The sequence below is a fragment of the Ascaphus truei genome, chromosome 9 (genome assembly GCF_040206685.1).
Source record: "Ascaphus truei isolate aAscTru1 chromosome 9, aAscTru1.hap1, whole genome shotgun sequence".
Classification (NCBI taxonomy): Eukaryota; Metazoa; Chordata; class Amphibia; order Anura; family Ascaphidae; genus Ascaphus; species Ascaphus truei.
The window spans coordinates 32,617,833-32,639,605 of NC_134491.1; the positions used below are offsets into that span (position 1 = coordinate 32,617,833).

At 43.5% G+C, this 21,773-nt stretch overlaps 1 protein-coding gene across 3 annotated transcripts in view; it reads right to left on the reverse strand.

Moving 5' to 3' along the window:
* SPTBN5 (spectrin beta, non-erythrocytic 5) overlaps positions 1–21,773 on the reverse strand; it is a 155,318-nt gene that overhangs the window by 112,580 nt on the left and 20,965 nt on the right. For 2 of the 3 annotated variants that reach the window (XM_075614317.1, XM_075614320.1), the window contains 14 exons: positions 19,873–20,504; positions 18,802–18,940; positions 16,991–17,223; positions 14,054–14,207; positions 12,517–12,717; positions 10,564–10,770; positions 9,317–9,508; positions 8,128–8,280; positions 6,956–7,086; positions 2,700–2,951; positions 1,502–1,789; positions 963–1,203; positions 431–570; positions 66–165 (listed from right to left, as the gene is read on the reverse strand). In XM_075614317.1, coding sequence (XP_075470432.1) covers positions 66–165; positions 431–570; positions 963–1,203; positions 1,502–1,789; positions 2,700–2,951; positions 6,956–7,086; positions 8,128–8,280; positions 9,317–9,508; positions 10,564–10,770; positions 12,517–12,717; positions 14,054–14,207; positions 16,991–17,223; positions 18,802–18,940; positions 19,873–20,504 — 3,063 coding nt within the window. The remainder of the gene's footprint in view (positions 1–65; positions 166–430; positions 571–962; positions 1,204–1,501; positions 1,790–2,699; positions 2,952–6,955; positions 7,087–8,127; positions 8,281–9,316; positions 9,509–10,563; positions 10,771–12,516; positions 12,718–14,053; positions 14,208–16,990; positions 17,224–18,801; positions 18,941–19,872; positions 20,505–21,773) is intronic. The other variant, XM_075614318.1, reaches the window with a different exon arrangement.

Consider the following 21,773-nt stretch of genomic DNA (forward strand, 5'->3'; position numbering starts at 1 on the left):
AGATATCTCTGGGTACCAGATCGGAGCAGGACGCAGAAGTGGAAAAGAAATACTATGATATTTACCTGAAGTCTCAATGAATCTAAGAGGCACTTTTGTCTTTCTTCACTTTTACGGTTCAAGTGTTCCAATCTTTTCTGGGTGTCAGACGCCCTCTGCTTTATCCTGCAGAGAGACGTTACACTCAAACCTCAACTAGGGTATATTATAGAACCAACATTTATAGTCAGAGATTTAATCAAATAGGTGTACACTGCAGCCATTCTGATACAGCTTGACTTATAGAAGAAATATGACTATTACAATAATTTTATTTTATAATGATGTGTAGCTTATTGAATGTATATTGTCATTATGGAAGACCGAATTTACTAGTGTAGCACCATTCAAAATGCACCGGTACTTCTACCACACGTTTATGAGTCCTTACAAGTTACTGGCGAAGTGGCCGTTCCGCACCAATGTTTCCCCATTCTCCCGGAGGCCGTCGACGCGATTTTTCAGCGAGGCAAGCAACTTCACAAACTCCTCGTGCCTGTTTAGAAGGCGGCGAGCTGTGTCCAGCTGGTCCTGACAGCAGAAAAATACAGCAATTTTAATTCATTATTCCTCTGTGTTAATTGTAAGACAGGATGGAGCTGATACACAAGAAGAGGTTGACTCCTTCGGATTAGCTCTATATTAGTCGGTTCACACTCTGGAATTTGGCCACAATTGCCAACTGTCCCTAAAGTTCAGGAACGTCTCCACAAAATGCAGTCTCTTGTCCTCCTAACTGTCCTTTGTGCTCATGTAGTAAAAATGAGATAAGAGGTAGAAAAACTCATCACTGGCTAGAGATGAATAGGAGACACCCAAAGACATTAGATGCAAGAAATGGTATTAACTACAATTACCATGCTGTACCTGTGACAAACTGGCACCCATAGAGCCATACAAAATAGATGGATTTGCAGACTTACCCCAAGATCATCCACTCGAAGAAAAGCTTCATGGCTGGACAGAGCGGCATTGATGCTATCTGCCTCTCTCTGGAACTGTTGCAGCTCCAAGCCCTGCTCAAGTCTGTTCTTTCTTTTCACCCACAGGTCACTAAGGTCATTGTACTCCCGGGTGAGGGTCACCATGGCTTCACACACCTCAGCGTTATTAATTGAATCATCCCGTAATGCCGATTGACCCAACTGTTGGAGTTCAACAATCCTGTTTGCCAAACAGGAAACAATACATACTAGTTTCAGTAGGGACTCGTATATAGCCGATTTAAGATACTGGAGTGATATCAATGATAGCAGTGATTCAGGCTTATAGAGCAGCTTTAGCGTTATAATGCATATTCAGAGTTATAAAGCAGTCTTTATAATGATAGACATTGTAAGAGCCCCTGAAATAACTAATTGACACCATTAGTTCTCCAAAACCTGGGGGAGTATTTCACTGTATCAGATCGCAATTCCACATCTGTAAAAGTGCACCCCAAGAAGCTCAGCGGGTTTCTGACCTGTCTCTCTGGCCCTGGATCTCCTTCATCAGGTACTGGTGCTCCCTGAGAAGCTGCTCAGCAGATGCCACATCGGTGGCCGTCTCTTCGCTGGTTAGCTTCTCCCTCATGTCCTGCACCCAAAGCAGCTGTCTGCGACTGTCCTGCAGGAACATCTTCTGGTCCTTGGCCAGCTCCAGTTTGGTCTTCTTCTCCTTGGCCTGCCACTTCAGCTTTGCAAGAAGCTTCTCCATTTCCTCCACCTGCTTCCTGATGGCAAGACTTTCCTGAGGGTTTGTGTCCCTAATACTGAAATACCAAGTGTTAAATACTTTGTCAAGTAGAGCAGGGTCAGAAGGCTTTTTGTTCAAAGGGGCATTCAGACTTGCAAACGTATGCTATATATCAGGGGGGCTCAACTCAAGTCCTCAAACCCCCCCAACAGGTCAGGTTTTCAGGATATCTGAGCTTCAGCCCAGGTGACTCGGAGGCTCAGTCAAAGATTTAGCCACCTGGGCTGAAGCAGGGACTGATTGAGCCACCTGTGCTGAAACAGTGATATCCTGAAAACCTGACCTTTTGGGGAGGATTATATATGTCTCCCATCCTATAATTAATCAATATTCTTTAGTCATTAAAACACAGTATGTTACAGAAGACCATTGTAGAGAAATCTCCATGATAATCACAGACACTGGCCACATGAACTCTTTCTCCACATAATGGTTCAGTGTGAACATCTAACTTGCAAAAGCCTCATCTTTTACTCCCTGTTAGACTAGGAAGCTGTGAATGGTATAAAAAGGTCTCATGAGTTCCATCGGGTGTGTGAGAATGGCAGAGTACTCCATTTGAGCCCGACAGAGGGTTCAAGACAAAGACTTCAAGAAATACAAAATACATAACACAGCAGGGTGGGGAAAGTGCTACAACCATAAATATACAAAGAAGCAAAAAAACAATAACAATTAATCCGTGAAGTATTTGGTCCCAACAACATATTATTCAAGTTAGAGGAAAAAACTACTAATGTTAGTTTATTTCAAATATCATTAAAAAATGAGCTAATACCAAAGGTGTAGTATTAGCAAAGCTTTGTTGATATATATATATATAAAACACATTTTTTTTTATTCAAGTGTTCCTTTGATTAGTTGTATGTTTTTAAAGACTTTATGAACTGGTCAAGCCATTAATCTTTGCTAAAGCCAATACTTACGATTTCTCCACGCTCTTTAGGTAGGCAATTTTCCTCTCCAGTACAAGGATGTCTCTCTCATGGGCGCTCAGCTTGCGTTCCTCTGACTCCAGGGCTCCCGGTGCAATCCCTGGTTCCGAGCTCTCTAGCTCCCTCAGTTTCTCCTGTATAAGGTGCTCCGTGGTCTCACAGTGCTGGAGGAAAGTCTTCACGTCAGCTAACCCAATCAGTTCAGAACCCTTCTGCTCCTTTAACGTTTCCAGACGATTCCAGCTAGAAAATCGAGAGAGAGAAAGATTTGTTCACAAAAGCTAAATGCTGTAGGAATAATTTGCAGTACCACGAGACAGTAGTTATGAAAATCTGCAAGTAGATCCAAGTCAAGTTATGAAGAGAAATATAAATACTATGTAGCGGGGTACCCCCTGGCTACTATTCTACCCAATGGGCTGGCAGTAAACCCTGGTATTTATTGGTTGCAAGTAATTTGTATGGGGTTTTCCCTTTCACCTTTGGAACTGCACTTGAGTGACAGCAGGGAGTGGGACATCCTGTTGTAGCTGGGACAACGGGGTGCCTGCCTTCTGTCTGTACTTAAAGGCAGGACCGCCCTAAATTTGGAGGTTGTTCTTTCCCTCTGAGGAAGGCAGGTCACACGACTGGGAGCCCGAGACTGGGGCTTACCCATGTGCTCTTCCCTGCGGGGAGGAGTGAGTATGAACCTATACCTCTGCCAGGGAGGTGGGGAAGAGCAAGGAAGGCTGCGGGTGCCCTTGGTCTGTAGTGGCGGTCCAGGGACCATCTGCAGTGAGAGCTTATCTAAGGAGACTATATCCAGCAGATGACTGCTGAGTAGCTGTTGTGTAGTAATAAGTGTGTAGTAATAAACCGTTCCTGTTTGCAATATACTTCCTACCTGGTGTGTGATCTAACTGGGGGGAGAGGTACCGTTCTACAGTGGGAGATCATCTCCATATTCCTGGAGCATACGACGGATGGAGGCGCTGCACTGCTAAGTATTATGTGGGGTATGGACGCCAGAAGCCTGTTCCTGTGTCCCAAAGTCATCGCGGACGACTCAGCCCTCTTGTTAACAGCAGGAATGCACCACATACACCCTGTAATGGCCCCCATCTGCGATTGGGTGGGGGAAACACCGTTACAACTATAAATACCAAGACAAGTTATACAATTCTGCAACTGTATCTATCCACTCTGAACCTCCCATCTGCAGAACATTCCTGAGTCTCCAACCGCCTCATGGCAACTTCATCCTGGCTAGATGCCTCAAACTCAATATGACAAAAGCTAAGCTGCTCCTAATCCCACCTAAATCAAGCCCCATTGTGCCCTTTGCTATGACTACAATCCAACCAGCGCCCCAACAATGTTTTTTCAAGCGTCAGATTTTACTCCCTTTCATTTTCCTCTTACCGTAATGCTGTCAACTACATCTGGCTAAAATACGACTTTGTTTCTGCTTCTCTACTACTATGTTAATGCATGAACTCATCTTCTCTAGTCTGGAATACTACACCCTTCTCTTCACCGATCTTCCTACCGCACAGCTTCCCAACCTCTCTCCTCTTGAGCAGCCTCTGTCTCTTTCCTTGTAAAAAAACACTCTGCAGGCTCTCTATTAAATTCAGTATTCACTATACAATTCCCCCTCTCTTGACCAAGGCTCTCCACTCCTTTGGACTCCTAATATCTCAGCCTTCATTTTAACACCATCCCACCCCCCAGCCTCCCTGTGTCTCACACACCTCCCGTCCTTTGCCCGTGCTGCACCCCCATCAGGAACCCCCCCTTTCACTGTATGCCATGCCCCTTCTCTCTCTAAATTCAAAACCCACCTGAAAACCATTGTTTAACTGGTCCTGGATGACCACGACTAACTAAACGATACAGTGCTCTGAAACACACTCACCAATGCACCTACATTTCCTCCTATTGTTTCTGGTTTGCTCCCCCACATGCTGAATAAATTGTAGCCTTTGGGCCGGAACTCCTTTCACCCAATGTTACGCCTACGTTTTGCTGCACTTACCCCGTTCTGTTTTATTATAGTGCCTATATTGCAATTGTATGTTAATGTTTGTACAGCACTGCGTAGCTTGAGGGCCCTTTAAAAATACACATAAATCCAAAGATATGCACACGGTGTGACGGCAAAGTGGAGTGTTTTATTTTCTGTTCCCTGTATGGTATAGGGTTTTTTGGAACTTTCCATCCACGATTAACCCATTACAAGGTACATTGGTGTAGTGGCGGGGAGCGCAACCTTTTGATGCTGCGCCCCCTGCCTGGCCTCCCCCGGTCTCGCGCCCCCTCTCCTGCCTGGCAGCAGCATCAAATGACGCTCCGGGTCACGTGACCCGCTGCACTGCCATGGAGACGCGTCTGAATCCCGGTAAGGTTTAGTGTTGCAGAGGCCTCACGCGATCCCCCGGCATTAATTTAAATGCTTTGGGGAGGAGCGCAGGACCTCTCCAACTGCCCGCAACCCCCCAGACAAATCTCGCGCCCTCCAGTTTGCACACCACTGGACAGTGGTTAAGACAGACTGTGGTCCAACCCTGATGGCCCCATTCCCTTGTCCACCGAAAGTATTTGAAGCAGCTCTCACCTGCAGATTTCTGCTAAAGGTTGACTTGTCACTACAGATAGGCGAATTTTGGGGGTGGATTTGGATCTGCAGTGAATCGGCCAGTTCCTGTGGTCCTCGGGTCAATCTCAAGAAGACCGATTCACGCTTGGCGGATTTTTTTATTATTATTCCTGACCATACACTCCGCGAATTCCGCAATCTGTTCTTAAGAATCCGCCAACGGATTGTTGACTCCGCGGCTTGGATTCTACCAATCTGCTGACGGATTGTACACAATGGCGAATTTTGATGAACCTGCGCGGATTAAACCCGAGCAAATCCATCCACGGATTTTACACCGCGAAACGGATTTGGGAGGGAAGATGCGAGAAAATCCGGGAAGTGGATGTGGGAGGATTCATCCGTCTCTACTTGTCACAGGTTGCTATTCGGACCTTTGGTTTATTTGAAAGATGCTGTAGAAATATGTACTGTATGATTTGTAGCCAGCAAGGTATTTTTGGGCAGGACTTAGCAAGCACTGTGTTCTTCCACAAGAGTTTTAACAGCGCAGTTGTCCCAGTTACAGAGTGGCTGGGTTCCGGTATTAGATTCACACGTTTATATAAACTGTGATGTTAGTTTGGAATCCAAACGCCTGATTATCAGGACTCGCGTTCAGGGACTGCTTCCTGCCAAGCAGCTCTTTAACCCTCAGCTGTGCCGTCTGCTACACATGACCCGATGGCTATAAGAGGACATCTTTCTCAAAACTCCTTGCTTCACAACAGCTTTGCTGCGGGAGTGAGGTTGTGTTGCTCCTTTGCTTAGATACTTGTTGCTACAGTATTCTTGACTTCCTGCTTCCTGATCCCGGCTTGCCTTGGACACCATGCTGCCTGCAGTTGCCCTTACCCTGGACCGTCTGACGATCCTCTTGTTTGCTGCCTGGGGCGGCGCGGGCAGGGCTGGCTTGATGGAAGTGCTGTCGGTGCCATCTCACCGAGCCCGGAAGTTACAGAACCCCCGCACTCTTACCTACAAAAATAAAGCTGATTGCCAGGGGAGAGTGTGGGGCCTATGTTACTGTCTTTTACCTGTTCGGCGGTATCTCCTACTTCAGCATCACGTTATCATGGCGACACAATGTCAAATGGGGCTGTGATGTCAAATGGTGTCACGTTGCCATGACAACGTGTCATCACATAGTGTCGCAGCGTCATATGGCAACGCGTTGCTCTGTCAAAGTGATGCGGCATTGCGCCATGATGTCACGTGACATTGCGACATAACGACGCTGCAACATCTGAGAAGATGCCGGACCGGTCCAGGTGAGAGACCCCGTAAAAGCCCCTACACTGAGCTCCGCAAAAGAACAAGCCGGCCCTGCTGCCTGCCCTGATCCGGGTTCGGCCAACAATTCTCCTGCTTGCTGCCCGCCTTGCCTGACTACCTCTTGTTCCTGCTCCTCCCTGCTGACCGTTGCAGCGCTGATCCTAACTCCAGCTATCTGCGATTACCCCCCAAGTGATTCTACATTACGGACTCTCCCCGTGGATATCCCCACTGAGCCTGATATACTGTGAAAAAAAAGCTATTATTGCGGTTATAATTCCAGTATAATTATAGTATCTCATTAGAAATAATTTCCTAATGATAGTAAAGCAGAATAGAGAGACCTTCATACCTGGTACTGATAGCCTTTTGGTGGTCCCAGATCTCGTTCTTCTTGCTGGGCGCACTCCTCACCAACTCCTCAGCTAGGTTGTTGATCTCATCAAGACGCGCTTTTCCGGCAGCAAGATCGGTCAGGAAGTTCTAGAATAAAAATGCCCATATAAAAGACTATCGGGACAGCATCTAAGTGACATGGGCTTAAAACAATGGGGGGAAAAAGTTTCTTTAATGATTTCTAAGTGCACATACCGACATGAGCAGGGGGAATACATGTGTTGCAGGTTGTAATATTTTTTAAAGGACCAGAATGACAGTTGTTCATAGATACAATTATTGTATAAATAACTTTGGAAAACAAATCCCATCGGCCCATTGATAATATGTACACACACACACACACGCGCACACGCGCACACGCACACACGCACACACGAGACGTTCCAGTAACCATACGATTTCTTTTGCCACTGTGTTGGTGATTGTAAAGCATGTTATATGTGGGCAAGTTTCCTCCAATATACTGTATGCTTTCCCCCCCCAAATGAACAGATTGATTGTGTGCGTTTGTGTTTTCTCTTTGCAGATCCTATTTTAGCGACTCCTTATATTCCTTGACTACCAACGATGTCACTGTAGTTAATGGCTTTGTTAAAGGTGCACCATCATAAAAGAAGAAATACCAACAATACTGACAGATAAGCAAAGACAGAGAGAGATACAAACAGGAGAGAAAGGCCAAGACTGGCATGAAACATTTCCCATATTTGGCATTAGCTGCACACCTGGCGACACCTTTTTTTTGTTGTGGTTTGTTTTTTAGTTGTAGGGTTGAAGCGGGGGTCTATGGAGCTGAAAAGCTTTTATTTAAGCTCCCGGGGAACCACTGCTTCCCGCGATACTTACCTCAGAAGTGGGCGCCGGTATCTATGCGCAGTTTAAATGTCACGTGGGCCAATAGGAAGCCACAAGGGATGACGTCACGGCTTCCAATTGGCCTGCAAGACATAGGACATTTAAAGCCACCATATTGATAGCCCCGTCTGGGCTGTTACCGACACCCCGTTCCGAGGAAAGTATCTTGCTTCAAACCTATAACAAAAAAAAAAAAGAGTATCGCCAGGACCGCTGCTTAATGTTGCTTTGTGTACTTTTTGATTTGTAGAACATATATAAAAGGGATACCTCATATTTTTGCTGCATGACTTCTACATTATCAGAATTAGGCTGAAATGTCTGAAAAACTTTCTCCTTGTCTTCCATCCAGGACTGGAATTCCCCACAAGAGTTGTAGAATCGATGGAGACGGACCATCTCTTCCAATGCCTTCTTCCTTCTCTGAGGAACAAAAGAAGTGTTAATCTAACCTTCAGGGCAAACGGCTTCTCTGAATTGTAGACCATGAATCCTCCTCCTATAGAAGTAGTTTTGTTAGTAAAAAATTAAGTTGAGAAGAATAGTAAAACATAGTGCTTGGAATATAATTTCTGCACCTTACATTGGGTACATTACCTGTCAAAGTCACACACATTTGTAACATATGGTCACCCTGATATCATATTTTGTTGGCCTAGGTTTGCATATTTACTTAACTTTGTAATATCATTTTATAATATTAGTAGTAGAAAACCCTAAATTATTATGTGTAAAAAGCTGAGACAGCATTCATACAAATGACACCAGGAAATAACGTACATGAAATCCATATAACTTCATTTCACACAGTGTCACAAATCCTATCACAAAAACATAGTACTGTATAGGACATCATCCAATATGTTGTAATCATAGGGTCATAATCATTTGGTAAACATGAAGAGATATCTCCTTTTTTTGCACGGTAGAACATATTTGTGATGCGAGTTGGATTTTTTGGTGGACCACGAGGTAATGGGTTGGAAAGCGGACTAGTAACTCTGCACTTACAAACTTCTGACACATTTATGCTGGACCATACACCATGGTGGCATTACTATGAGATACATTGCGATATCACCGAAGCCAAGTGCACAGGTTCCATCTGCTCAAGGATGAGTAATCTGTAGAAGGGACCTACGAGGTCTGAAAGCTTAAATACAGTTCTGCACCTATGTAAACGTTCTGGTACACTGCTCTATTTTTTATTAAATAGCGTTTGTCATATTATAATTATCCAGTAAGTATAAAAGATACACACAGGCCCATATTTACTAAGCAATGCTATTCAATAAATCACTTTCCAGCACCAGAAGATGCCTCAAGTCCCATTTACCTAAAATAAAATATCAACGCTTCGTACATATGGGCCTTACTGTCCGGTGTATAAATACAGCTATCAATGTCTCTGTGTATGAAATCATTTCAGATATGAATATATAGTGTAACCCGGCAGTACCTTAGCCAAGACCTGAAGGTTTTCGTAAGAAGATTCTATTTCCTTTTGGGAGGCCTGGATGGTATCTGGGTTCAGCTGAGGGTCTTGCCGGGGGTCCTCAAGCTTGGTGTTTCCCTGGGGCATGTAGCCTCTCCTTGGTGGTCTTCCCAACTCTTGAGTCAACACCACGATCACTGGTTTCTTTTCCTGCTGCTGCAAAGAAAACACAGAGTTCAATTCCTTACACAACTTGATTAGAAGACAAATCTAGTAGTAATAATAATAATAGCAGTGTATTTTGAGTTAGCTCTGCCACTTTATGTAGCATAGTACATGGTAGAACACCAGCATCATGATTATATACAGCACAAGAGCTTACTATCTCATTAGTAAAACCTGAGGAATATGAGAATAAAATACAGTAAATAAGAATCCCACGTGTGGTGCATTTGCATGTCTCAGACAGGTCTGCAACCCTGTCCTTCCCCATTATCGCTTAGCAAACAGTGCTTCCACTGCAGCCAGGGATTCTGGGTAATGACATTTACCCAGAATCCCTGGCTGCAGTGAAAGCATTGTTTGCTAAGCGATAATAGGGAGAGACAGGGTTGCAGATGTCTGAGACATGCAAATGCACTACAAGTGGGATTTTTATTTACTGTACGGGGGAGGGGTTTTGTCCCTTTTTTTTTTACCCACCATAACTCCTTTGGGAATAAAATAAGAACATAGCAATGATTTCAGAATATTTCCAGTGGTTACTTATTAAGGTGCAATAGTGCCGATCAGGAAAATCCGATTGACTTTCAATCTGCATTAGCGCACTTCCACACATAATCCCTGTAATTTAATAAACAAGTGTATTTTTCAAATGAATGCAACATAGGTTCTTGAGTTACTACAGCGATTAATACTTTCAGCAGCAGAGAAGACGGTCAGCTTCATACTGTAATTAAGCCATAATACAAAATATTGTAGGTTATGTTTTCTATGCAGTTACTCACAACCCCGTGTATTTGGGTTGAAACAGTATTAATTATTGTTCCCTTTTCCCATTCTCCCACAAGTGCCAGATATGTGTTGCTTGGGTGTATAAACTGGCAGGCAAATGCCTATGAAATAAAAATGTAAACAGCAATTCAATGCATAACAAAATATATATGTAATTGTTACTATGGCATCTATGAGAAGGTAGTACAGTAGATCGATAAAAAAGAAAGTACAGTAGCAGCACTGGTGTTATAACTGCCCGTTAAATAGCAACATACAATGAGGGGTGTCTTGCTTGCTACAGTCTCTGCCTGGTCACCAAGACGCCTAACTTCCATGGCATACGCAGTAATCTCCTTCTCCAGGCGTAGGTGTCGTTGTAGTATAGCTTCAGCACTAGATTCATCTTTCCCATAGTCCTCGCTGGTAAGAAGGGGCAGGCGTTCTCTCAGCCAGGATTCTGCTTCATTAGCATCAGCAAAGTACTATAAAATGATAGGGAGATTGTTGTATATGCCAAAAGCATACCTGAAATGCTTACAATTCATAGTCATCCTACATCTGTATTGCTAACATTTTAAAATAACACCTCTGCTGAACATCACCGTGCTAAAAGAGGGAACAATTGTTTTATGACCAGGAGTTCCCTGTGCAGAGAGTGGGAGAACATATGGCCAAATAAATAAACACAATCACTGGAGAAGCAAAGTCACGGTCAGAAAAATTAGAAGTTTTTTTTTTTTAATTTAAGAGGCAAGATGAAAAGAAACAGAACAAATTGTAGCCTGAAAATAACATTTCAACAAAATAATAACAAAAAACATTGTACTTTCTAAACAAAACCACTAGTAGGAGTCACACATCTTAGTTAATGATGAGCAGAAACCTAGGGCAAAAGGTGAGCTGAGCAGGCTATGCCCTAGGCTGCGGCCACGCTGCCGCTGAGCGCGCTCATGCTTGGCACGTTCACTTTAATGTAATCGGATGAGCATGGCCATCCTGACGCTTCGTGGGCGCGCACGCTCGGCAATGCTCAGCGATTGGGGCGACATGGAAAATTGATTTCCAAGCGCTCAGAAGGGTCACATGTCCTCAAATTACATCACGATAGTTCTTTCAATAGCAAGCCCTGATGCAGCCAATTACACGCCCCCCTACCTTAAATACCACGCCCCCTCCCTTAAACACCACGCCCCCACGCTCGGCCTCGCAAATTGCAGAAGGACAGCCCAGCGCTCATGCTTGGAGAGTTTGTGACGTCACCGCTCTCAAGCATGAGCGCGCTCAGCGGTTGCGTGGCGGCAGCCTTAATTAGGTAAACCTTATGCTTTGGGCAGTGGCGTAGCTAGAAATAAGCGGGGCCCCCAGGGCCTTAGCTACGCCCCCGGTTTTGTGATTCAGAGGCCCCGTAAAATAACGCAATTCAGAAATACAGCAAACTTGAGAAGTCCAAGAAACATTTACATCTAAATTGAGCATAGAGTAAACTGACCAGGCTGTGTGCCGGAAAGGTTTTATAAGCTGAATAGTTACGGGGAGTGGTTTGATATATGGGCTCCATGTACCGAAAAAGTACTAGATTCAAGGTTATAAAAAAGGTCAAATGTCTCGTCCATCATTTATTTCTGTATAACAACATTTATATAGCCGCCGCCCCCCTGCCCCCCATTGTCCAGAGCGCTGGACGTTAGTTAGTAGAATAATGTTACATTTCATGTGATGGGCAGAGAGTAACTGTTAAACTGTCTTTGTGGTGGGCGGGGTGGGAACATTATGGTCGGTCTATGGGTTAGGTGCATTGAGAACTGGCTTGGATGGTGGGCAGGGGATGGGGTCCAGTCTCTTGATTTAGTCTTGTTGGTGGCATGGTGATGGGTCTCACAGTGGGGACACTGGAGGAGATTGGATCGATGAGGTGGGTGGCTGGGGAGGGTTTTGGAGAGACTTTAGGCAGGTTTAACAGTAGGTGAGATAATGGACGTTGGGGAGGGTGGGGGGGAGGTGATGGGTTAGAAAGAGATCAATCAGCATCTCTCATAGCCAGATTGAATCAGATTGATGTTAAATCAGACCCCCTTGGTAAATACAGTTAGTAGTGAGAACGCAGAGTTAACAATGTACTAACTACCGTCCCTTTGAATGTTAGTTGATTCATTAACTGTGTTACTATTCCTCACCATATTGAATAGGCGATTCAGAATGGCCCGTAGAAGTGAGGCGTTCATTATTACCTGCTTGATTAGGGCTACCACCTCCAAGCGGACTTTACAACTCTTCACCTCCTCCTGCAGCCGTTGCCATTGCTTCTGGATGCTATCGATCCGCGGCTGGATTTCCCCTTGGTCTGTGTGGCTCTGTTGGCATAACTCCTTACCATTTCTCACAACCTTAGCCAAAATTGGTTGACGGGAGTAGATCTCTGCTTCCAAAGCCTGGGAAAGTCACAGGTGCATAGTCACTAAAATGCTGTAGCCTGTTTTGTTTTTTTAGGCAAGTGCATGTATTTTGGTTTTATTGCCATTTTTACAATTTGCAGGAGCAAGTGGTTTGCCATTTACACTAGCAAAAATAGAAGTGGTGTCCCTTGCGGCTTACATTTCAAACGCATCAGTGTTTCTAAATCCTCTCCGTGGTGCCCTGAGACAGACCAGATTTTTGAGGCAACTACCCAACATCCTTTTCTTAAGCAAATGAGGTGCATTCTCCAGTGTGCATTGTTATTTCTGAGCCCTTAGTGTGGTCAGTGGGCCTTAAGGTGAGGCTCAAGAACTACTGACTGTAGCTGAGATGTGTTTGTGAAACAATGCAGACTCCTCTAATGCCCTAAACTCCCCCCAGCAGTGTATGGACGCTTCTAGGTCTCTCTGTTGCTGGTGCGTGCCGGAAGCTGGAGCGACATCGCACGTGCCAAAATCAAAATGCTGGCAGGCAATGCGTACGGCCATAGAGCCAGTGTACGAGCTGCTTTTGGTTGTGTCTCCACCTCCAGCACCCACAGGCCACAGATCGCCTGGGCTGCAGGCATGTGTGACGTCACACGTGCAACTACTATGTACAAAGCCTAAGATCTTTGCAACACTTTCCTGTTTGGGATCATTTGTTGCCAATGTTCCCAGCAGTTTGAGCTGCAAACTGTAGCAATAGATAATGTTACCTTAGTAATATAAGGATACATTGTAGCTGCTGAGTTACACTGACTGAAGGATTGAGTGAAACTGAAAGGCAGCCAATTAGTGAACCCCGGGAAGCAGGATCTTTGCTGATCAATCACGGGAAAACAAATTGATCGTCAGCTTAGGTAATTCGTTTTGAATAAAAGTAATCGAATGCCTCATATATTAAAACAGAAAATATCAATAATTTTTTTTAAGTGCCACGCGGACACGCTCTTTAAACCCCCATCAAGTCTCTAAGCCCCCGCTGTGACTGCGGTAGCGCCTCATGTGTTAGCCTGCTACTCGTGGAGGGATAACAGGAGGAGTTAAGGAAAGGAGCTTCCAAATGAACAAACGTGTTATGTACAGCTATGTGTCCATCATTGTTTTTCATTTTTAGAATACTAAGGGGGTTATTCATTAAAATGTGATAGTGCTGATCGGGTCACCATCACACGAAACTCACACTGACTTCAATGGGAGTCTCTAAGTGATCGTGTCTTCACGTTTTTGATCATTGCCAATTGCTATTTGCCATTTCAATGTCCCCAAAATGCCAGAACAACGATGATAAAATATTTCCCGAATTAGGAGGATTTTAGTATTATTTTACCTTGTGCTTCTGAATGGATACTGTGATGTGGCTGAGATCTCTTCCAGGGCTGGCCAGCCTGAGTACCTGCCACTTCTCATGAATCCACGACTCTTCCTCCCCACAGTCACGGAAAAACTCATAAAGCTTCAACGTCTCACCCAGCCGCGATCGCCTGCAAAACCGTGCAAACGCAACAGCTTATGTCCAAGATTGGTTTTGCTGCTATTGATACTTGTCATTGGACCATACCGCACAGTAGACGGGTAACCAGCACAGAAATATTTTCCAGTATACAGTTCGCTTTGCAGAAACATCTTTTATGGACTACAACAGGATATAATTAACACAATCAAACAGACCCTTTCATTGGGTGACAATATTGCACTGGAAGTGTATCACACGGTTAATTACAAACCCCAATTTAAACCTACACAGGGGAGAATTCTGACTGCGCATAAGAACGGATTTTCTTTGCTAGACCTTTTATTTCATAGATGTAGGCCCATATTTACTAAGTGGTGTTATTCCATAACAAGACACATTCTGGAGCTGGAAGAGGCCGTAAAGCCCATTCCAGGGCCCAAAGGTGTCCTATGGAATAGTATTGCTACGTAAACATGGACCCTATTCTCAGACACAAGCAGAGAAGACCCTTACTCCCCCACCCAAAGCAAACAAAGCGATCTGAACCATCACCTTTTCTTTTTAACTCTCCTTAGAAATCATGTTATGAGTTTGCACAAAGATGCGCTACTTCCTACGTGAAAAAGAAAAGTCAAAGTATTACAGTCACTGTAAAAAATTAAATACATGTAGACGCAGTATCTGAAGTGCTATAGTATATTCAAGATTACCACATCTACATCTTGTTAATCAGTAGCATAACAAAAATAGGAAAGAAGGAAAGGGTAGGGAGTGATCACAAAACCATACTAATTGGGTAGTTAAATAATGAATGTGGTAATCAAATTGTGGGTGCAAACTGTGAACTGACTAGTGAATCAGAAAAGGGGGGGGAAAGGGGAACACAAATTGATTGTGCCCCTAAAAGAATTCACTAAACTGCACACCACAGGTATAAAATGTAACTTTTAATAAATTGACTTAAAACATATTACCAAAGATAGGTGTAACGTGAATTAAAAATAAATTAAATTGAATATTAAATATATATCACGTGCATCTATGTCATATAGTGTATATAATAGTAATAACCCAATTAATCAACTATTGATGGTGGATTAAAGGCATATGATGCAATAGGTCAGGGTATTTACCCCTCTGTATCAGCTTGTTAGAACAGATGGTAACAATATGATAGTCAGCGAGACCAATGAAGTGATAGAAAGAAATATAGTGATATCCAGACCTCCTAAAATGAACATATAATTAAATAATTTCGTAATGGGATCTGTCACTCGAGGTGCATAACCTGTGAATACAGGAATTAGCACTCACAGCTCCAGTGTTGATGGATTCACAGCATATACATACACATGGGGGTAGGAGGAATGGCCACAGTGCTCGCTGACTGCACAAACTAGACTGAATTTGCCAAGTTCTGTGATCTAAACATACTGAGACAAGAACCTAACAAAACTACATTAAAAACAGCTCCAAGTAGGAGACTGACAACATTGCACGTCCAACGCGCGTTTCCCTCCAGCAAAGGAGCTTCTTCAGGGACAAATTTTATTAAAAGTTACATTTTATACCTGTGGTGTGCAGTTTAGTGAATTCTTTTAGGGGCACAATCAATTTGTGTTCCCCTTTCCCCCCCTTTTCTGCATAACAAAAATACCTTTTTTATTTTTAATGGTATAATAGATTGCACTTTTTTTATTATTGTTATTGGTGTGTATTATCCCTGGTGTGAGACTTGGCCACTGTTTACCCAAGAGCAAAACTCACAAGACTATATTTCACTCATCCCTTATAACCAAGGGAACTCCATCTTCCGATGTAAGACAGATCACAGAACCGCCTTTTTACATAAATATATACAAAGGGGCCCCAGCACGCAAATAGATACAATAGACAATTGTCAATTAGAATAAGTCAATAAAGGTATATTTGGCAAAATTTGTAGCAGCTGTACAATATCCCCAAGTACAGAGTCTGGAGATCACATCTCACGAAACAACAACTACAATAATGTGGAGGAAAGGGAGTGGTTGGGGGTGAAAAAAAGGGAAATGGTGGACAACAACAATGTGACGTGAAAAGGAGGGAAAAAACAGGAAAAACGTATAATACACGTACTATACATTGTACAGCTACTACAAATTTTGCCAAATATACCTTTATTGACTTATTCAAATTGACAATTGTCTATTGTAACTATTTGCGTGCTGGGGCCCCTTTGTATATATATATATATATATATATGATACTTTCGGGGGGTCAGAGGTCCCCCCTGCCTCTGTGCACCAATTTATCTACAGTTTATAATTATACATTTAGTTATTTGTGGAGTGCTATCTAACAAACATACTTTTTGTTTCGCCTTTTTACATAAGTATCAGCTTAGAGAGTAAAGTTCAACAAGTTGGGGGTGAGGAAAACAGGCATTTTGTATGAAAATACAGAAAAGCTTGTGCACCTGGAACTGTAAATACTGTAAATACAAATATAGAATAAAGTATCTGTCGTGTAAATTTAGGATAGGTTGTACTTGATTGACATGTTTTTTTTCAACCTCATCTACTATGTAACGATGTAACGTGTATATTCCATGGTTTTCATTAATGTTTGGCTTGCCGAAAAGAAGTTTCTGACTAGCTTTATCTGTCTCAATTAAATACCGAACCATGAGGGACCAGGGCAATCCTCTGATCCATGTTTGTTATACATGAATACAATAAAAGAAGTTGAAACCTGTAAATCCTTCTAAGTATCGTGTACAAATCTAAGCAGAGTAAATCCACAATGTCGTGTACCCATGAATGGTCTTACCGAGATTTGCTAAGAGACATCAGGCTCTGATACAACTGATGTAGGTTCTTCACTTTGGTTTGGAGAATGTCTATAGTGTCTGCTTTACCCCCGGTGGCTTCTTCTGCCTGGCTCAAAATCTTCCTCACCCTTTCTCCGTACGACAAGATTTGGGACTCGGCTAAGCTGTGCTTCTGCAGTAGATCCTCCACTTCGGGAAGCTGCTTCCCAAAGTCCTTAGAGCCGACGAATTCCTGAGTGGGAAAACAAATGTACTAATTCATACATTTCTACTTTAATACTTTGTGTACAAGGTTGGCTCTAAAGAAAGGACTAACAATAATTAAGGAACCAGTGTTTCAAAATCTGTAAGCTTTTGCTTTAATATGATCTATCGCCCTTAAGTTTTAAATGCAGAGGGAGGGCAACCTCTCCCAGTGGAAAACATTGAGTTATAACATATCTGTCCCTTATAGAGCTGGCCTAGCCCGCATGGGCGGAAACAGCCATTGACCGGGGGGTGCACCCCCCCCTTCCCCATAACTGTCATGATGGTCGCGTGAGGCGGTTAGTTTTAAATTAGAACCAAGGAACGGTCACTTGTTCCTTGGTGTTGCAGGGGTTTCCAAACCCACCCATCCCTATTAGTTAAGTTATTTCGGGTAATTTTATTTCAATGTTAACATTTCTTTATTTTTGCAGATATTTAAGTTAATCTTTTTGAAAACAAGGAAGAAAAGATTGATGGAGGGGTCAGTGGACCAATTGCTTTGTCGCGGCGGCAGTTGGAGGGGGGTAGGTGCTTGTCCCGCCAGAAGGGGCTCGGGGCTGGTAAAGCATGGTGTTGAAGCAAGGGGGCAGGTAATCGGGACGTACTTCCGGGTGCCCCCTTTGCGTTGTTCAGCCCTGAGCATTCTGGTGAGGATAGGTGGTAGGCTATCCCCAGTTGTTATTAATAAACAAGCCACGGCCGTTTTTCCTCCAAAACTGTGTCCTCTCGTTTATTTGTATGTTTTAGGTAGATGGGTATTGGGAAAGGGGGGTGGGGAAGCTCGCGCCTCCTTGGTCAATGGATTGCTTACTCTGTCCTTACTTAACCCAGACTTTAGCTATACAAGCTAGCAAATGCAGCAAGATGAAGATTTTGTTTTGAATACTAAAGTAGCATACCATTCCACAATCTGGTTTTTAAGACATGCCAATCAAACACAACCATATATAATGCTCAAGAGCCTGAAACAGGCGTGAGGAAACTGTGTAAGATATATGGACAGACTCTTGAGTATTGCCAATTGTCACCACTGCGGGTTGAATGTCCTTTCATGAGATGAGCTTCTGCAATGTAGCCAAAGCCGATCAAAGGTGGGAGCTCAGAGAGGTGTTGCTTACCACATCCTACACAACAGCTCTTTTTACAAAACCCTGACACATCTATCGCCAAGTGGAAAAAGATTCCACGCTGCATTGGGATGATTACATTTTTAATTGTGTAATTCAATGTTGGACGTGATTAGGCTTTCCCTTTTTCCTGACCGGTATAAACTTTATTAAAGTGCTTTTCTGGGTTAATGAAGAGTATTTTATTGTCATATTTGGATGATTGGCTCTGGAGAAATATTTTTGCTGTGTGTGTGTAAATAGTGAGGTTTTAAAAGGTATTGTAGAGCCATATCTATGGAGGCCTATCATGCCGACCCATGAAAAGCCATTACAACCTGCAGCAAGCACTTCCTGTGCTGCTGCTTTAACAAAGGAAAGACGAATGTATCCACTATATACTTTATTCTTGTGGTTATACTACTACAAAATAGAGAGCAGTTTCAGATTATTACCTGTAGAGCTTTCAACTCCTCAGTAACAGTATCAATGTCCAGTAGAAGGAGCAGCACATGCCTCTTGTATTGTAAGACATCTTTGTGCCTTCTCAGCTGTTCCATAAGTTCGCTCCAACCCAGAGACAAGTCCTGCTGTCTAGAACAAAAAGAAAAAGGATAAATTCAACTATTCTATAACCAATGCACTAAGGAGCAGTAGTGATTATAGTGTGTTAGTGATTATAGTGTGTCAGTGATTATACAGTAGTGTGTTAGTGATTATAGTGTGTCAGTGACTATACAGTAGTGTGTTAGTGATTATAGTGTGTCAGTGATTATACAGTAGTGTGTTAGTGATTATAGTGTGTCAGTGATTATACAGTAGTGTGTTAGTGATTATAGTCTGTCAGTGATTATACAGTAGTGTGTTAGTGATTATAGTCTGTCAGTGATTATACAGTAGTGTGTTAGTAGGCTTTCCAGTGAATGCCCTTTACAGTAAGTTAAAAGCCTATATTTACTAAGTGGTGCTACGGTATTAAATAAAACAGCTTGTGTCACTGTAAATCACTTTATGGCTCATTCACTTGAATGGGCGGTAAGGGGTCTCCTGGAAATAGAAGGAGTCTCATGGAATAGCACTGCTCGGTAAATATGGACCCAAATCCCCTGGTGAGAGGGGATATCTTAGCAGATACTCATCGTAGGGAACAGAATTGTTTTTGCGTTAAACCGCAAAGAGAAAGTTAACCCCTTTAGTTTGGTTATCCTTGTAATTTCTCCCTAAAAGGCTTTGTTGTCTTATTTTGGCTAATTTGTCACACCTACAGACACTGGCAGGATCCTAATGTATACTATTTATTGTAATTACATTTATTGTAGTATTTGCAGGGGAGAAGGGGGCATTAGAAGCCAGTGTTTTGGGTCTCTGTTCTTTCACTTTTTATATGAATGAAATGGTGTATTGTTACTCTCTATTTCATATTTGTCTACCAATTTAAAACTGCTGTAGCAGGCAAACAGCTCTTTCTAAACCCAATGAGGGTCCAATTCAGTTCAGATGTTCTCATCATGAACATATATACTTACTTCTTCACAATCTCTGATTTCTTGTGATAATTCCCTTTCTCAATGATGGCAGCCATCTCTGCCAGAGACCTGAAGCGCTGTCCACGTGGCAATACATCAGCCTCAATAGCCTCCAGCTTCTTGGTGGCAGCCTCTGCCTGGCCAATGCTGTTGGGGCGGAAGTCCTGATGCTCAATGACTTGCCTCATGTCCTGCAGGTAGGTCCCTCGGAGAGAGGCCTTCTTATGGAACATCTGAGCCAGCTGCTCTAGTCGTTCCAGCCTCAACATCTCCAGCTGGAGTGCCTTCTCCCGCTCGTGCTCTGCCTTCTCCAGGATGGCCCAATATCTCTCCACATCGCTTAATGATTTCCCATCAGGTGGAAAATATGGGCGCAGGTTGTTTCCCCGAAGCTTGGTCCGAATGTTGAAGAAATGGGCCTCTATTAAGCCCCTCTCATGGTACTTCGGGGGCTTTTCCACCGTACGAAAGGTCTTAAACTTGACCATGAGCTGCAGCATCCCAGCTATGGAGTTAGGGAAGTGACGGTCGTTCATCTCCCCCACCTTCTGCTGTATCCACCGAAGTAGGTCAGATATCATAGACTCATACTGGCTCTTCAGATGCTCGATTTCAAGAACCAGGAATATGATCTAATATCATTTTTGCACGGGAAGAAAAAAAAAGCAAAACATTTTCAGAAACAGCACTCTTTGGGGTACAATATATGTATTTACAAGGGCATTATTGTGTGCTGCAGTATAAAGTGATTGGGAGTATGACTGTACTTTTCTAACCGTTACATGTTCTTGTCCAATGAAATATTTATTGACGAACCTTCACTATACATCCCCAATGTTCCTAAGTCACCTCTGCCACCTAATACAGAAACCCCAACTCTTTCTCTTTATCACTATTGTTTGTGGATCAGACAACCAAGTATTTTCTATCTGTTGCAAGGAACTGCAGATTTTGTCTACCTTACGTTTTATTTCCTCCAAAGAAAATGGCCACTGGAATGACGGAAGCATGAAGGCCTAGATGCAGGTAAACTCTGTTATGTTAGGGTACAAAACACCCTTACCTAGAACAGGATCAGTCGTTATGTCCCTTGATTTAATGTGGTATCCACAAAAATAATTATATGCAAACCCAATGCCTTATATGAGCATACGTCTGTGTTATCTTCCAATAATGTGATGTTATGTTAGTGTCAGGGTCTCCTGGACCTCCTGCCTAGCCATAGTGCTTCTTTGTCCACCGGGTGTGCTGCTGCCTTCTGTGTGCTCTGGGGTTCTTCTGTCTGTCTTGTTGCTCCTGTCTCTGTCCTTTATAGCTTCTGCTTCCTGTTTGTTTCCCTTGCCTTTGTTTTGAGTCAGACTCCATTGCACATGTTTCTGTCTCTGATCCTGATCTGTTCCTGTACCTGTCCTGTATTTGATTCTGTCCATGGTAAAGGCCCTTGCTAGTAATCTGGCTTGTCCCTGTTTGTTCCCCGGTCTCCATCCCTGCTCCCCGGTCTCCGTCCCTGCTCCCAGACCTGTTACTGCTCCCCTGTCCTGTTCCAGTCTCCTCGTTGCCGACCTCTGCTTGTTATCCGACTACGCTATCTGCCGCCTGCCTCTGACCCCTGCTTGTTACCCCACTACGCTATCTGCTGCCTGCCTCGGACCCCTGCTTGTTACCCGACTACACTACCTGCCGCCTGCCTTGGACCTCTGCTTGTGACCCCTACTACGCTCCTACTGTTCCGGCCACCGAGATCCTACCCACCACAGGAGTCTCCCGTGACAGTTAGTCTAAGCGTAATCCTATCCCGACCTCAAAATAGGAATTTTGCTGAAGTGGAGAGAAGAGGATAGGGGTAAGTGGAGTGAAAAGTATAGGGGGAAGTGGAGAGAAGAGGGAAATAATTATTTAAA